General features: G+C 45.1%; 1 protein-coding gene across 2 annotated transcripts in view; it reads right to left on the bottom strand.

The window, feature by feature from the left end:
• VPS35L (VPS35 endosomal protein sorting factor like) overlaps positions 1-17,056 on the bottom strand; it is a 149,126-nt gene that overhangs the window by 96,271 nt on the left and 35,799 nt on the right. For both annotated transcript variants that reach the window (XM_021672319.2, XM_064362545.1), the window contains exons 8-9: positions 13,637-13,721; positions 3,411-3,470 (exon numbers count right to left, since the gene is read on the bottom strand). In XM_021672319.2, coding sequence (XP_021527994.2) covers positions 3,411-3,470; positions 13,637-13,721 — 145 coding nt within the window. The remainder of the gene's footprint in view (positions 1-3,410; positions 3,471-13,636; positions 13,722-17,056) is intronic.

Genomic DNA, 17,056 nt, shown 5'->3' with positions numbered 1-17,056 from the left:
TTGAGAGAAAATGACCGCATCTAGCAGTGTGTGTTTTTCATGCACCCAAAAGATACTCTGTCTTTCTCAACTCAGAAGAGCTATACCTTAGTTAAAACTCCTGAAGGCAAAGGACTCAAGTATGAAATTCACCCAACAGAACTTGATTCAAATGGAAAGAATGAGTACAGATGCCACCAAACTTCTCTTCACACATAATCTCTTCGGGCAGAATTCTGCACAGTAGATTTCCAAAGCTTTCATGATAATTATACTTAAGAGTCATCCCTCAGATCACCAACAACTTCGAAAAAAATAATCTACTGCTCTTTTCAGGTTCTTGGAACTCGAGTGAACACAAACAGATGAAGATTTACAAACAACGGTATCACTTAAAGAAAAAAATTATTTTCTTTGCTCAAGGTCAAAAATAGTTATTTAGAAAGGAAAGAATTTTGGTGATAAAAGTGTTATAATTAACATATCTAAACAAGGACTGGCCTGTTGTTTTGAACTTTTAAGTTTAGGCAGGGAGTTAGTTATTAGTAATTTTTCCTTAATTGGCCCTAAAGTGTTGTTTGTATAGTCCCTGAAGACTGGGAGAAGGAAGATTATATTGCAGTAGAGACAAACTCAAATGCCTCTGGGGGCCAGGCAGATAAATATGAAAATTTTAAAGAGGCTGGGTATACAACAATAGGAAGAATTACAGCCTGTATCAAAAATGTTTTTTTTTTTTAATGATGTTGTTGCCAAAAAAAAAAAAAAAAATACCTATTTTGGTTCAATCTCACCTGTTGGCTCAAGTTTACTGTCAATGATATAGCATGTTGTATGCTGGCAAGTAGGAATTAAATGAATGGATTTGGTCGGGTGTGGTGACTCAAGCCTATAATCCCAGCACTTTGGGAGGCCAAGGTGGACAGATCACCTGAGGTCAGGAGTTCAAGACCAGCCTGGCCAACATGGTGAAACCCCATCTCTACTAAAAATACAAAAATTAGCTGGGTACGGTGGCGTGTGCCTCCAATCCCAGCTACTCAGGAGCCTGAGGCAGGAGAATCACTTAAATCTGGCAAGTGGAGGTTGCAGTGAGCCAAGATCGTGCCACTGCACTCCAGCCTGGGCAACAGAGCAAGACTCCATCTCAAGAAAAAAACATAATAATAATTTTTTAAAAAATGGATTAAGATTTCTCAAATCCTCAAGCTGGCAGAAAAGGATCTTCCTTTCCACTTGGGCTGGCCTCTGCCTGCTTTTCCCAGATCACTGCCTCTAACCCTGAGATGCCCAGAACATGGAATTGCTGAAAAAAACATTATCACAGGTGTGACACAGCGGCATCGAGGGTCCCAAAGAAAAACCACGTGAGCCACATTAAAAAGGTAAAATAAAACTGGGGAAATTAATTTTAATCATGAACTTTAACCCGATTCATCCAGAATACCATTTCAACATGTAATCATCATAAACACTATTAGTGAGCCACTTTACTATCTTTTACTTGTACCAAGTCTTTGGAATCCATTATCTTTTTTAATACTTACGGCGCATCTCAATTTGGACTGGCCATATCTCAAGTGCTCAAGAGCCACATGTGGCCGGTGGCTGCTGTATTAGACAATGTAGATGCAGCGCTAAGAGCAAGGTTCTCACTAGCTGGTGGCAGGGCCCTGGGCAAGACTCTTCCATACTGGGTCTGCCCATCTATGATAAAACAAGATGGCTCCTAAAAGCATTTTGAGAACTAAAGGCCTGTAGAGTTCTGTCTCTTTCTTTCTGACAAAGACGCACATTAAATAGTATTAAAAAGACAGATAGATAGGCCAAGCATAGTGGCTCATACCTATAATCTCAGCACTTTGGGAGGCTGAGGTGGGAGGATCGCTTGAGCCCAGGAGTTTGAGAGCAGCTTAGGCAACATAGGCAGACCCCGTGTCTACCAAGATGAAAAGTAATCCCAGCATTTTGGGAGGCTGAGGCAGGCGAGTTATGAGGTCAAAAGTTCAAGACCATCCTGGCCAACACGGTGAAACCTTGTCTCTACTAAAAATACAAAAATTAGCTGGGCATGGTGGTGCGTGCCTGTAGTCCCGGTTATTCGGGAGGCTGAGGCAGGAGAATTGCTTGAACCCAGGAGGCAGAGGTTGCAGTGAGCCGAGATTGTGCCATTGCACTCCAGCCTGGTGACAGAGCCAGACTCGGTCTCAAAAAAAAAAAAAATTAAATTGGAAAAAAAAAAAAGGGCTAGCCATGGTGGCTCATACCTATATTCCCTGTACTTTGAGAGGCCAAGGCAGACAAATTACTTGAAGTCAGGAGTTTGAGACCAGCCTGGTTAACATGGTAAAACCCCCATCTTTACTAAAAATACAAAAATTAGCAGGGCATGGTAAGCACCCATAGTCCCAGCTACTAAGGAGGCTGAGGCAGGAGAATCGCTTGAATCTGGCAGGCAGAGGTCGCAATGAGCAGAGATCACACCACTGAACTCCAGCCTGGGTGACAGAGCAAGACTCTGTCTCAAAAAAAAAAAAAAAAAACCCATAAAGATAGACTGATCGACAGATGGACAGATAAGCAGCAGAGGGAAAGGGAAAAGGAGAGGGTGGGAGAGGGGGAGGGAGAGGAAAAGAAAAAGGAAGGAGAAAAGGAGGGAGGGAGGAATAAAGGAAGGAAGAATATAGGTCACGTTATAGGTTACTGCCACAAACACTTTCTATTCACCTCCTAGGAAGTCCCACTGCAGGAGGAGAGGGACATGGAGCCGCAATGGAGCAAGTTGGTTGCTCTAGCTTGGACATATGAGAACGTTTCCTCACAGCAGTGCTTGGAAGTTAAGAAGAATAAGGGAAAGGATGCTGCAGCTGAGAGTCCTGCATTGCCAGACACATCATTCTTATAATTTATATGACAGAAGAAACTCATCATCCACTTGTCCCATTATAACCTCCCAGGAATTTAAAATGGATTGACAGTCAATTTAATGCAAAATCACTTGGGTATAGATTGTGAATTCAAACCATCAATTACTATTGATCTATCTGACATTGTTCATTAATAGACATAAAGTTGTTTTTTTTTTCCCCAAGCAGTTTGCTTCTTAGGAGAGAAAGATACATAGGAAAAATATTAAAGTCAAGCAGCAGAGGGAAATAAGTTGGTGTGAAAGTTCAACTGAATCTAAATGTAATACCTTTTCATTCTTGCAGATTCAAATTATTTGCCTGGGTTCCCAGACAGGTCATTTAGAAACCTTCTAATGTTTTTAGAAGACTGAGATGACTAGAAATCTTCAAAGGTGTTTCTTTTACTTTAACACACCCAAAATTAAAAACCTGATCAAGCCTCAATGAATCCTAACTCAATAAAAAACTTTTTAGTCCTGACTCCAGGGCAGAATGACACCCCAGGAACAGCTGTGACATTACCTGGTAAGACACTGCGGTTATCCACACACATGGAGAAGATGCGCTCGTACACAAGCTTTCCTGGGAGGAAAAGGACAGATGGTGTTAGTATCGCACTCTTTAGGAGCAAACACTAAATAAATGTTTGTTAATTAGGGACCCAGAAGTATCATTGCCCAGACAGGCTTTAACTCGTGATGGTATGCTGCCACCTGGTGGGACAGATTTTAAGCCACATTTCTTTTGTTTTTGTTTTTAGTTTTTCAAGTAGATTTTTACTTTCTTTGAAAGGCAGGAAAGTGATGGCTTTGCCCTTTGGTGTCTAAATGAGCCTCAGGTATCTCCAGTACCCAGACTATGGTCCACATTCTATGCTAGGCCAGAGGTGAAAATGCGCAGCCCGTGGGCCGAGTCCAGCCTGTGACCAGCTGTGTGTGGCCACACCACAACAGCCCACAAAGTGTTGTAACATTTTTTGAATTGGTTACCAACAGGCAAAAACTGGGAGAGGCCAGGCATAGTGACTCACACCTGTGATCCTACCACTTTGGGAGGCTGCTGAGGCAGGAGGACTGCTTGAGCCCAGGAATTCAAAAGCAGCCTGGACAACATTGTGAGATTGGGTATGTACAAAAAAACTTAAAAATTAGCTAGGCATGGCAGCATACACCTGTAGTTTCAGCTACTTGGGAGGCTGAGGTGGGAGGATTGCTTGAGCCCAGGAGTTTAAGGCTGTAGTGAGCCATGATCACCCACTGCCCTCCAACTTGGGTGAGAGAGCAAGATCCTGTCTCAAAAAATAAAACAAACTCTGTAACCTGGGAGAACCCACATGCATATTTCCTCCTTCTTCACATAAAATATGCCAAAACTGTGGCCATATCTCTATAGGGTAACACACAGTTAGAGCAAATTAGTTGCCGTCCCACCTAGTTTGCCACAGTCTCCACCACCGCCCACCGTCTCTCATCATCAGCGTGCTTTTACTCTTTTATATGACACACCTGGTGCCCAGAACCATCAGAATTTGAGATTCAACTAGAATGCAAGCTCCACAAGGGCAGAGATTTGTGCTTGTTTTGTTCACTGACACATTCTCAGTACTGATCAGTTCCTGGCACACAGTGGGTACTCAGTATTTGTTGGATGGATGAACATACTAGAGGTTTTGCAGATCATAGGTCACTTTCTTGATGACTCATCTTGGCCACTGTAGCACAAAAGTGGCCACAGACAATGTGCAAACAAATGGATGTGGCTGTGTTCCGGTAAAACTCTCTTTACACAAACAGGTGCACAGCCTAAACTCCTAAACTGGTAGCAGAAGTTTTATTTATTCTGTGCATGTGTTTTGGAAAATGTTATCAATATGCCAGGTAAAAACTACAGTTCTTACTCATTTTCTAAGCTCTCTTAAGTCACCTTCAATGTGAAAATATTTCCATGTTTCTTTTTTCATAACCCCATTATTCAGGGCAGTAAAGAATAACACTCCTTGTCCATACATGGAAAGAGAGACAGGAAGATACAAGGATCATTTCAGATCAAAGAACGTGGGATCAAATGATATCTAGAGAAGACACAATGTTAAGATTAAGTGAAGGAAGCCAGGCAAGTGAAGAGGTACCACCCAGGTGCTTCTCCTAGTGTGGACCACCTACCTACATACCTACCTACCCACATTCATTCATTCATTCATTTAGACAGGGTCTCACTCTGTCACCAGGCTGCAATGCAGTGGCATGATCAGAGCTCACTATAGCCTCCACCTCCTGGGCTCAAGCAATCCCCCCATCTCAGCCTCCTATGTAGCTGGGACCACAGGCATGTGCTAGCATGCTTGGCTAATTATTTTTTTGTAGAGATGGTATTTCCCTATGTTTCCAGTCCAGGCTTATTTTGAACTCCTGGGCTCAAGTGATCTGCTTGCCTTAGCCTCCCAAAGTGCTGGGATTATCAATGTGGGCCACCATGCCTGGCCTTGAACCAGCTACATTAAAATTGCCTGAAGGCACTTGCTGAAAATGCAGATTCCCATCTTATAGCTACTGGAAGAATACTTTATAGCCAGGCATGATAGTGCACACCTGTAGTCCCAGCTACCTGAGAGGCAGAGATAGAAGCTATGATTGTGGGCTGGGTGTGATGGCTCATGCCTATAATACCAGCACTTTGGGAGGCCGAGGCAGGTGTATCATGAGGTCAAGAGATCAAGACCATCCTGGCCAACATGGGTGAAACTCCGTCTCTATTAAAAATACAAACATTAGCTGGGGGTGGTGGCGTGTACCTGTAGTCCCAGTTGCTCAGGAGGCTGAGGCAGGAGACTCACCCGGGAGGCAGAGGCTGCAGTGAGCCAAGACAGTGCCACTGCACTCCAGCCTGGCTAAAGAGCAACAGAGCAAGACTCCGTTAAAAAAAAAAGAAGAAGCTATGATTGTACCAATGCACCCCAGCCAGCCTGGGGCAACAGAGTAACCCTGCCTCCTAAAAAAAAAAAAAGAAAAAGAAGAATAGTTTGGAGGATGAGGACTAGGAATATGGATTTTGAATAACCTTCGAGGAATTCCTTATACACATTAAAGTGTGAGAACCACTAATTTACGCAGACACCAGTGGGTCTTTGAGCTAAAACTTGCCTTGCCTCTGGAATCTACAGAAACAGCAACAAGCCTCCCTCCCTCTTCCCTCTGAGCCAGTGATTCTCAAATTGGGCTGCAGACTCCAAGCAGCTGGGACTCTTGAAAATATGTGGATGTTTGTGTCCATCCTCAGAGGTCCTCATATGAATGGTCTGGATGCAGCTGGAACTTTGGGGGTGTTTGTAAAGCTCCCCAGGTGATTTCAATGTGCAGCCAAGTACGAGAAGCACTGCTCCAAACCACTGGTTCCATTTAGAAGCCCCTGGAAGGCCTCAAGAGAACAAGCCCCAGTTCTCAAAGCCACTTGCCTTTTTCCTCCTGGCAGAATGTGCTTTCCTTACCAGGGCCTATGGGTTCCCTACAGCAACCACACCTCATGCAGAGAGATGCCTCTCCTGTGATAACCCCAGAACGCTGGCATTAGGGAGGCGTGCAGTGTTACCTCGGACCACCACACAGCAAACCACATCGGGCAGCTGCATAACTGCTCACTTCCCATGGTGCACAGAATGAATCTAGCACAAAACACCTTTATTTCCTACACAAAAGTTGTCATCCCTCTTAAAAACTGTTTTTTTAAAAAATTGTATTTCATCTTCATATTCTTTTTTACTTTATTTTTTTTAGAGACAGAGTTTTGCTCTGTCACCCAGGTTGGAGTGCAGTGGTGCAATCACAGCTAACTGCAGCCTCAACTTCCTGGGCTCAGGGGATCCTCCCACCTCTACCTCCCGAGTAGCTGGGACCACAGGCGCGCACCACCATGCCTGGCTAACTTTTAAATTTTTTGTAGAGACAAGGTCTCACCATGTTGCTCAGGCTGGTCTCAAACTCCTGGGCTCAAGCAATCCTCCTGCCCTGGATTCCCAAAGTGCTGGGATTACAGATATGAGTCACTATATGGGGCCTCACTGTCCTATCTTAAGAAGCCTTTAACTACAAAATTATTTTTGACTGAAAAAAGCTACTTGTCTATTGTTAAGCTAGTAGACAACTATTCTGAGAAATAACACTTGATCCTAGATTTCCTATCTTGATTTGCTTTCTTATAAATCAAAGACACTAAAATAGATAAATAATAACAGTGGTAACCGCTAGCATTTTCTGAGCACTTACTTTGTCTAAGCAATATTCAAAGTTGTTTACTCTAATCCTGCCAGCAAGCTCTTACAAGAGGAAAGGCATTACACTTCCTATGAATCCTCTCATTTAATCCTCTCCAGAAACTCTTGGAGGCAGGGTCTATGATAGCCCCATTCTACAGGTGGAGAAACTGAGGCTCAAGTTCATACAATCCTGAAAGGACCAGGAATTGAAGCCAGAAGCTCACCTCTGTGCCCAATGCCTCTAGTGAAATCCCAGCTGAAGCCAGCACACGTCTTCACACTGTACATGCCAGTCTCTGGATGCTGGGGCCCTAACCTGCATCCCTGGCACAGCAAGATGCTCTGACCCTCTTGTCAACGATGTCAACAACCACGAAAGACCTGTCCCTGTACTGTCATGCATCTTGTTTTAGAGCAGAGTAATGACCATGTGCAGAAAAACGGAGCTCAGGACTCCATATTTCCATCAAGCAAGACAGGGTTTCACTCCTTTTTTACAAAGTGAACGCTCATTAGCCCCAAACCTTAACAAAGAGTCTTTGAGCGCCTGTCCATGCAGGCAGCCTGCACAGTCCTGAGGAATATTATTCACAATAAAACAACAGCACCCTGGGAACACCATTCTAAAGTGGAGAGGAAGGATGAGGACCTTCGGAAGTGCTGAAAGCAGCTACTTTGTGTGAATGTTTGGTTTTGAATAGGTAAAACATTCCCACGGGTCAAAATTCAAAAATGGCTGCAGAAGGTACCGAGTGCAGTTTCTTTCCACCTCACTGCCCTGCATACCCTCTGAGAGAAACCACTTCTATCAGTTTCTTGGGTATCCTTCTAATCTCTCCTTAGAGAAACACAAGTGAATATGAACATGTATTCTGATTTTTACTCTTTTTTGCTTTTTGAGACAGGGTCTTACTTTTGCTAGGGTGAAGTGGTATGATCACAGCTCACTGCAGTCTCAAACTTCTGGGCTCAAGGAATCTGCCTGCCTCAGTCTCCTGAGTAGCTGGGACTACAGGCTCGTACCAACACATCCAGCTATTTTTCTAATGTTTTTGTAGTGATGGGGTCTTGCTATGTTGCCCAGGATGATCTTGAACTCCTGGCCTCAAGTGATGCTCCTGCCTCACCCTCCTTCCAAATACTGGGATTAGAGTTGTGAGCCACCATGCCCAGCCCTTTCCTTTCCTTCTTTTTTCTTTTTTGGAGACAGAGTCTTGCTTTATCATCCAAATTGGAGCGTAGTGACTCGAACTTGGTTTACTGCAACCTCTGCCTCCCAGGTTCAAGTGATTCCCCCACCTTAACATCCCGAATAGCTGGGATTACAGACACGTACCACCTCACCTGGCTAATTTTTGTATTTTTAGTAGAAACAGGGTTTTGCCATGTTACGAATTGGTCTTGAATTCCTGAGCTCAAAGTGATCTGCCCGCCTTGGCCTCCCAAAGTGCTGGGATTACAGGTGTGAGCCACCATGCCCAGCCTTTTCTTCCCCTCATACATAAAAGGTGACATACTCCATAGCTGCCCTAAATCCTGACTCCTCCATTTAATAATACCTCCTCCAGAGATCTTTCCCTGTGGGTACACAAAGCCCATCCTCATTTCACAGAGCCACTAGCACTCCACTATACAGACACACCATTATTTATTTAGCAAGCTCCCTACTGGCCACTTGAGTTGCTTCTTATAGTTTGCTATTACAAATGGGATAAATTCCCAGAGGTAAAACTGTTGGATTAAACATACACACATTTAGGCTGAGTACAGTGACTCATGCCCATAATCCCAGCACTTTGGGAGGCCAAGGTGGGAGTTTGGCTTGACTCCCAGAGTTTGAGACCAGCCTGAGCAACACAGTGAGATCCCATAGCTAGAAAAAAAAAAATTAACTGGGCATGGTGGCACACATCTGTGGTCCCAGTTACTTGGCAGACGAGACAAGAGGATCTCAGGAGATCCAGAAAACCAGGCTGCAGTGAGCCATGATCACACCATTGCACTCTGGCCTGGGCAATGAAGTGAGACCCTGTCTCAAAAAAAAAAAAAAAGGTATATGCACTCCCCCATGAGCAATGTATAAAAAGACATAAAGTAGGTGCTTTGACTGCAGAGAGCTAGCTGAGTCTCAGCTCTACAGTTCGCTTTGCCAGTAACCCTAGGCAAGCTACTTTCCTTCTCCATGCCTCAGGTTCCTCATCTATAAAATGGGGATAACAACCAGCCCCACCTCACAGAGCTGTTATGCAGACTATGAGACCAATATCTGTAAAGCACCTGAACAGTCTGCCCAAGGTCATCATCTGTTGAAGATTTAGCACTGCTGTTCCCAACTCCCAGCCCAGCTATTTTCTAGGACACAACAAGGATGACAGGCATCTGTACTACAGCCCGGTGAGTCCAGGACGGGGCTGGGGTGCTGCTGGCAGGAGCTCTTGCAAGGTGAGTAAGCCATCTGGGTCTGGTCAGTCTGGCAGGATAGAGCTAATCAGTGTCCTAGAGCTAATCTCGCTCAGAGAAGCTGACTCATACGAAAGAAACTTAGGAGAGGCTGGAAAGGGAACCAGAAGGCTCAGAGGTTAATTCACAGGAGAAATAAGACTGCTAGCGGAGCCAGACACAGCCCCCAACCTCTCCCTATCAGTGAGTGCCTCACAACCTAAAGGTAAGCAGTGTGCATGGACACGTCAAGGACCAGCGGTGTATGATTTGACATCTATCCTGAGAACCTAAAGCCCTCATCTATCCTGGGTGGCTCCTCACCATCTCCACCACCTTCCCAGGGCCACGCCACCCCTGCCTTCTCACCGGAAGTGCAGCCACTGGCCTGGGGCTCCATCCCCACCCAACAGTCTAGTCTCAACACAGAGCCTGTTAAATCCCACATGGGATCACCTCCTTCCTCTGCTCAACGCCCTCTGGTGGCCCCTCCTGCCCTCAGAGTCAGAGTCAAAGCCCAAGTCCTTCCAGTGGCCCCAAAGGCCACCGTGATCTCTGGCCATGTCAGCTTCTGCCCCTCTCCCTGGCTCATCCCACTGCCTCCCTCTTAGCCTCCTTGGTTCTCAGGCCAGTCTGGCATGCTCCCAATGCTCCCACCCCAGGATCTCTGCACAAGCCATTCCTTGGCCTCTTCTGCCCCTGGCCTCTGCCCTACAGACCCACATGGCTCACCTCTCATCTTTCACCGTCTTCAATCACCTGCTCAGGTAACCTCTCAGGGCAGCCTCCTCTGAGCATCTTACTTAAAACTGCACCCTCACTGCCTCACCTAATCCCCTCCATTCCTCTTCACCCCCTCACCCCACTCTGTCTGGTTTTCTCCACAGCATGAATCATTGTCTAACATATAATTGGGTTGATGTAATTGTCCTGTAAATTCTCTTATGGAAACATAAGCACCATAAAGGCAAGAATTTTTCCTTTTTTGAGACGAAATATCAGCTCAGTGGCCCAGGCTGGAGTACAGTGGCATGATCTCAGCTCACTGCAACCTCCGCCTCCTGGGTTCAAGTGATTCTCCTGCCTCAGCTTCCCGATTAGCTGGATTACAGGTGCACGCCACCACACCTGGCTGATTTTTATATTTTTAGTACAGATGGGGTTTCGCCAGGTTGGCCAGTCTGGTCTCGAACTAATGACCTCAAATGATCCACCTGCCTCAGCCTCCCAAAGTGCTAGGATTACAGGCGTGAACTACCATGCCCGGCCAAGGCAAGGATTTTTGTCCCTTCCATTTGCTGACACCTCCCTAGTGGCCTGCAGAGAACATGATACCACCGTTCTGGGCCATCTGAACCCATCAGGGCCCATCTGTCAGCTGGGACATCTCTTCTTTTTGTCCAGGTAGCATCCACTCCCTTTCTTTTGCTAACTGCATCACTCTTTTTAGTTTTGGGGTAACCCAGGCCTAGATAATCAGTGCACTTCATCCCCCAGATACCACAGCTGGCTCAACGACTGACATGTGATCCAAGCCAGGCCAATGAGATGGGATTCTGAAACTCCTGTGGGAATGCCTAAAGAAAGCAGCTCTTTCCAGGCCCTGGGACCATTAGCAGTAAAGCTAGCAAAAGCTGAGGACACCTTGTGAAGCTTGAGCATGCACCAAACCCAAGGGCAAGGTCTTTTTTTGTTGTTGTTTTCTGAGATGGAGTATGGCTCATCGCCTAGGCTGGAGTGCAGTGGTGTGTGTGCTTGGCTCACTGCAACCTCCACCTCCTGGGTTCAAGTGATTCTCCTGCCTCAGCCTCCTGAGTAGCTGGGACTATAAGTGCATGCCACAACACTCAGCTAATTTTTGTATTTTTAGTAGTGATGAGGTTTCACCATATTGGCCAGGATGGTCTTGAACTCCTGACTTTAGATGATCCACCTGCCTCAGCCTCCCAAAGAGTTGGGGTTACTTACTGATTGATTGATTGATTGATTGATTTTTGAGACAGAGTTTCTTTCTGTCGCCAGGCTGGAGCACAGTGGCACAATCTCAGCTCACTGCAACCTCCACCTCCCGGGTTCAAGCAATTCTCCTGCCTCAACCTCCCGAGTAGCTGGGACTACAGGTACGCACCACCACGCCCAGCTAATTTTTTTTTTTTTTGTATTTTTAGGAGAGACAGGGTTTCACCTTGTTGGCCAGGATGGTCTCAATCTCTTGACCTCGTGATCCGCCCACCTCGGCCTCCCAAAGTGCTGGGATTACAGGTGTGAGCCACCGTGCTCGGCCAAGAGTTGGGGTTACAAGTGTGACCCACCATGCCAGGCCCAAGGGCAAGGTCTTAATGGCACTGTTTGGGTTCCTGGATCCAGATGCACCTCCTGGACTTTTCAGCATAAGCCAATAAATACCCCCTTTTCCAAGGCTAGTTAGCTTTCCTGTTACTTGTTTTAGCTAGCACACTTAGGTCTCCAGTCTCTTGGACAGGACTGGGATGCACAGAAATGAATGAGTTTCTCAGATTGACAGTTTTCTTTCTGATACATTATATCTTTCAATGGGTTACAGATAAGACTTGCTGGGTGGGGAGCCCATTGGTCCCTCCTTGGTAAGACAGTGAATGTCTCTGTTCTGATATTCTACGTGTTCAGCTCTCAGAAGGCGCCCTATTTCCTAGTTCTGGTGGGGTCCTCGCTGTGGGGCAAATCATACACAGCTTAGAGACCTGTGTGGTTTGAGTAGCCTGCTAACGGCACAATGTTCTGGCTTAACTAACCACTGTCAAGCAGCAAAGGGGCCTCCTGATCCTCCAGGTTATTCTTTTCGGTCTACACCTTTCTACCTGGCTCCAAAAGATCACTCCACCTGTGGGGTGGTGTGTGAGACTAGGGGCAGCCACAGTAACACAGGAAGGCATCCAGATGGGAGAGGACTGTGGCTGGTTAAAGTTTAACAGTGAGGCTGGGCACAGTGGCTCATGCCTGTCATCCTAGCACTTAGCGAGGCTGAGGCAGGCAGATCACTTGAGGTCAGGAGTTTGAGACCAGCCTGGCCAACATGGTGAAACCTTGTCTCTACTAAAAATACAAAAATTAGCCAGGCATGGTGGCGCACACCTGTAATCCCAGCTACTCGGGAGGCTGAGGCAGGAGAATCACTTGAACGCAGGAGGCAGAGGTTGCAGTGAGCCAGCATCATGCCACTGCACTCCAGCCTGAGCGACAGAAACTTTGACCCCAAAAATTAAAAAAAAAAAAAAAAAATTAACAGCGAAGAAAGAGAAAAATGGACATGCTGGGAAGAGCTGTAGGAGGCTGAACCAAAGAACTGGCTAACTGGACATGGGCATGTGGGAGAAGATGCTCAGATTCCCAGCTCAGGCAACTGGGTACATGGTGGTGCGGTTCTCAGAGACAGAAACTCACTGGGAAAAGGGAAAGAGCTGGGAACAGATGCCAAATTCAGTTTCAGGTGCCCGGGAGATGGCAAGGGACCCATGCTGCTTAGTAGCCTCAGCCTGCCCTGCTTCACTAATTCACTTTAATAGTCTATCAAAAGATTAAGAAAAATAGGCCAGGCACAATGGCTCATGCCTGTTATCCCAGCCCTTTGGGAGGCCAAGGCAGGACGATTACTTGGGGCTAGGAGTTTGAAACCAGCCTGGGCAATATCACCAGACTCTGCTTCTACCAAAATAAAGAGCTGGGCATGGTGACATGAGCCTGTAGTCCCAGCTACTCAGGAGGCCGACGCAGGAAGATGGCTGAAGCCAGGAGTTCGAGGCTGCAGTGAGCTATGACTATGTCACTGTCCTCCAGTCTGGATGACAGAGCAAGACCCTGACTCAAAAAATAAAATAAAATAAAATAAAGAAAAAATAAAATTTTAGAATGTTTCAAAAATAGCAACCTTATTAATGGGCATGGGGAGGATGGTTTGTTCTCTCTTTTGACTTACCTAGTAACTTAAACCACAGCAGAGCCTAATTTACAGTAACTCTACCACCCAGTTCTTGACAAAACAAACACATTTCCTAGATCTAAGATGCATATGACAGGTACTTACCAAATGTATCAAGTATGTCGGTGATAAGCACAAATTTGCTTGGGTAGAACTGAATAACACTGGTGTCTGAAAGAAGCTTAGAACACTAAAAAAAGAGAAAAGAAGAGAAAATTCACTCTGGCATGGCTGGTATGGATAGGACACTCCAGACCTGAAAAATTAATGGTTTCTATAAACAAGCTGAGGTACTTACTGCGTGCCGAGGCCTGTGCTAGGCTGAGCACAGAATGACAAGCTAAACCACTATGCTTCTGACAAAGAGAGCTGGACTCTGCTCACAACAGAGCCTCTTTTTTTTCCTTCTTTTTTTTTTTCGTAGAGACAGGATCTCGCTATGTTGCCCAGGCTGACCTTAAACTCCGAACCTCAAGCGATCCTCCCACCTCAGCCTCCCAAAGTGCTGGGATTACAGGCGTGAGCCACTGCACCCAGACCATAACATAGCTTCTTAAGGCAATACACTATCACCTTGTTCCAGGAAAGCCTTATCCAAAAGGATCCTGCTTGTACACTGAACCAGGAAGCACTCAAAACCACTGAGAGAAGTGAATGACATCTCTCTCCTCACAGTCCTCGTCTGTGGCCCCATGTTTGTTTGACTGCTTTGCAGACTGGCTTCTTCTGTTTATTTCAGGGTGATCAGGATCCTTAAACATTCTTTTCTAAGAAATGACCCCATAAGTAAATCCCCAAGGCTTCATAAACTCACACTGATTATTTATACTCACTCCCAAATTCCCCCCTAAAAGGAACAAAATAAGTTCAATGAATACATGTTACTCTGGAAATATGACCTTCAACGCTGAGACCATTTCAGCTTTGCAGGGAATTGCTGAATTCTACATTCTCATTCATGCCAAAGGGTTGCAGCTATGTTCAGGACTCTTCATTTAATTTTTTAAAATGTTATTATTTTGTTAGTGATCAAGTCTTGCTCTGTTACTCAGGCTGGAGGGCACTGGTGCAATCATAGCACACTGCGGCCATGAACTGGGCTCACGCAATCCTCCTGCCTCAGCCTCCTGAGCAGCTGGAACTACAGGCATGTACCACCATGGCTGGCTCATTTTTTTTTTTTTTAATTTTGTGTAGAGGTAGGTTCTCACTATGTTGCTCAGGCTGCTCTTGAACTCCTGACCTCAAGCAATCGCCCCACGTCAGCCCCCCAAAGTGCTGAAAATACAGGTATGAGCCACTGCACCTGGCCAACATGTTTGTAACTCTTTTTTTGGGGGGGCACTCATCTGCTATTGAGTGTTCAGGACTCTTTCCCCCTCCACCCCAGATAGAGTCTCACTCTATTGCCCAGGCTGGAGTGCAATGGCATGATCTCGGCTCACTGCAACCTCCACCTCCCAGGTTCACGTATTTCTCCTGCCTCAGCCTCCAAAGTAGCTGGGATTACAAGTACACATCACCACGCCCAGCTAATTTTTGTATTTTTAGTTGAGACGGGGTTTCACCATATTGGTCAGGCTGGTCTCAAACTCCTGACCTAGTGATCTGCCCGCCTCGGCCTCCCAAAGTGAGTCACTGCGCCCAGCCTCAGGACTCTTAATAGAAGACCACAGCCATACAATGTGGCCCCAAACACCCTAGATTAAGTCATCTTTTATCATCAGAAACAGAAAAGCTCTTTCTATTTTGAAGAACTAAATTTAATGTCATGCCCTGAAGTCTTTATAAATTCAAAAGTCAGCATAAGGAATTAAATAACTTTGCTACATTTCATCACCCTCATGGTTGACTCTCATAAAAAAAAAGTCACTTAAAAATAAAAAAAGATGTTCAGACATTTAGAAAGGATTATTTAATAAGCAATCCCAACATGCAGAGAATGGCGAGAACGTTCACCATGTCAAAAGATAGCTTGACATGTGTTTTTAGTTTGGTGTTGTTACCCAGTATCTACATCGTTAGAGTCACCAAGCTTCTCGCATAGAATTACACACCTAAAAGTAAACGTGTCTGATTTGCGAAACATCCTCTTACAGTCCAGATGTTATGGAGGGGTGGGCAGGAACGTAAGCTGTAAAAACAATAGTGCTGACACCAAACATGGCAATTGGATGTAAGTGGAATTCCATTTCTTGATGCCTCACTTTGTGATTTTCATACGCCCTTTGTGAGAGTTCCAACTTAAACAACTGCCCCATGAGATTTCAAGGCTGGAAAAAACTAACAACTCCAGATCTTAGAGTCTGTTTACAATACACAGTTTTCGTTTCCTAGGGATGTGACATCTCTGAGTTCTACCCAGAGCTGGGGTTGAACAGCCTTTCAGAGATGAGTTACTGCCCACTGATGAGGTGAAAGAGAGAGAATTTAAACAGAGGATTTCAAATTAAACACAGCTGGGGCTTCCCAAACATCTGCGCACTGATTTTCTCCCAAGCTGGTTTCATAGGATATATATTTTATAAAGGAAAACAGGAACAAGATCTTGTTTTTAATCCAAAGTTAAAGCTATAATGATCTTATGAATTGAAGGTACTTTTAAAATTACTGTTTTGAAGATGCCACAGTTTTTAAAGCTTTGGTGCCACTTCCTAAATTTGTCTGATAAGAATCAGGTACCCCAGGTATGTGTTAAAAATACAAATTCCAGCTGAGCATGGTGGCTCACGCCTGTAATCCCAGCACTTTGGGAAGCTGAGGCAGGAAGATCGCTTGAGCCCAGGAGTTTGAGACTAGCCTCGGCAATGTAGTGAGATCCCAGTTTCTACAAAAAATACAAAAATTATCCTGGCATGATGGTATGTACCTGGAGCCCTAACTACGCAGGAGGCAGAGGTGAGAGAATCACTTGAGCAAACAAAGCAGAGGTTGCAGTGAACCAAGACCACCCCACTATACTCCAGCATGGGAGACAGAGCAAGAACCTGTCTCAAAAAAAAAAAGGTTTAAAAAAATTGAATAGCCAGAACAAATGCATACATTCAAAGATGACCTGTGGTTGAGTAGGAAGGAAGGAAGTAGACCATTACTATCCAGAATATGTTTTAAAAATCCAAAAACTCAATACGAAAAATACAGATGACAAAATGGAAAAACGGGCAAAAGAATTCAGCAAAGGGCATTTTACAAAAAAGGAAACCCCAACAGCCTATAAGTGCATGAAAAGATGCTCATTTTTATTAGTAATCGAGGAACTACAAATTAAAACCACAAGAAAACATGACTAGAAAACTTAAAATAGAAAATCTACTCATACCAAATGGTGGTAGAACGTTGAATAGCACAGACTCTCACACACCCACATGCTACTACAAGTGTATGTTGGCACCAGCTACTATGGAAAACAACTTAGCATTATCTATCTAGAAAAGTTGAAGAGGTACAGGGCAGTTCCACTCTTAGGTATAGGTTCTTATCTAGAAAAAAGCTTTACATGGACATGACCAAGTATGACATCACCCA

Source organism: Aotus nancymaae, unplaced genomic scaffold (genome assembly GCF_030222135.1).
Source record: "Aotus nancymaae isolate 86718 unplaced genomic scaffold, 86718_ANA_hifiasm-v0.15.2.pri h1tg000049l, whole genome shotgun sequence".
Classification (NCBI taxonomy): domain Eukaryota; kingdom Metazoa; phylum Chordata; class Mammalia; order Primates; family Aotidae; genus Aotus; species Aotus nancymaae.
This window is presented reverse-complemented; position numbering and strand designations above follow the sequence as displayed.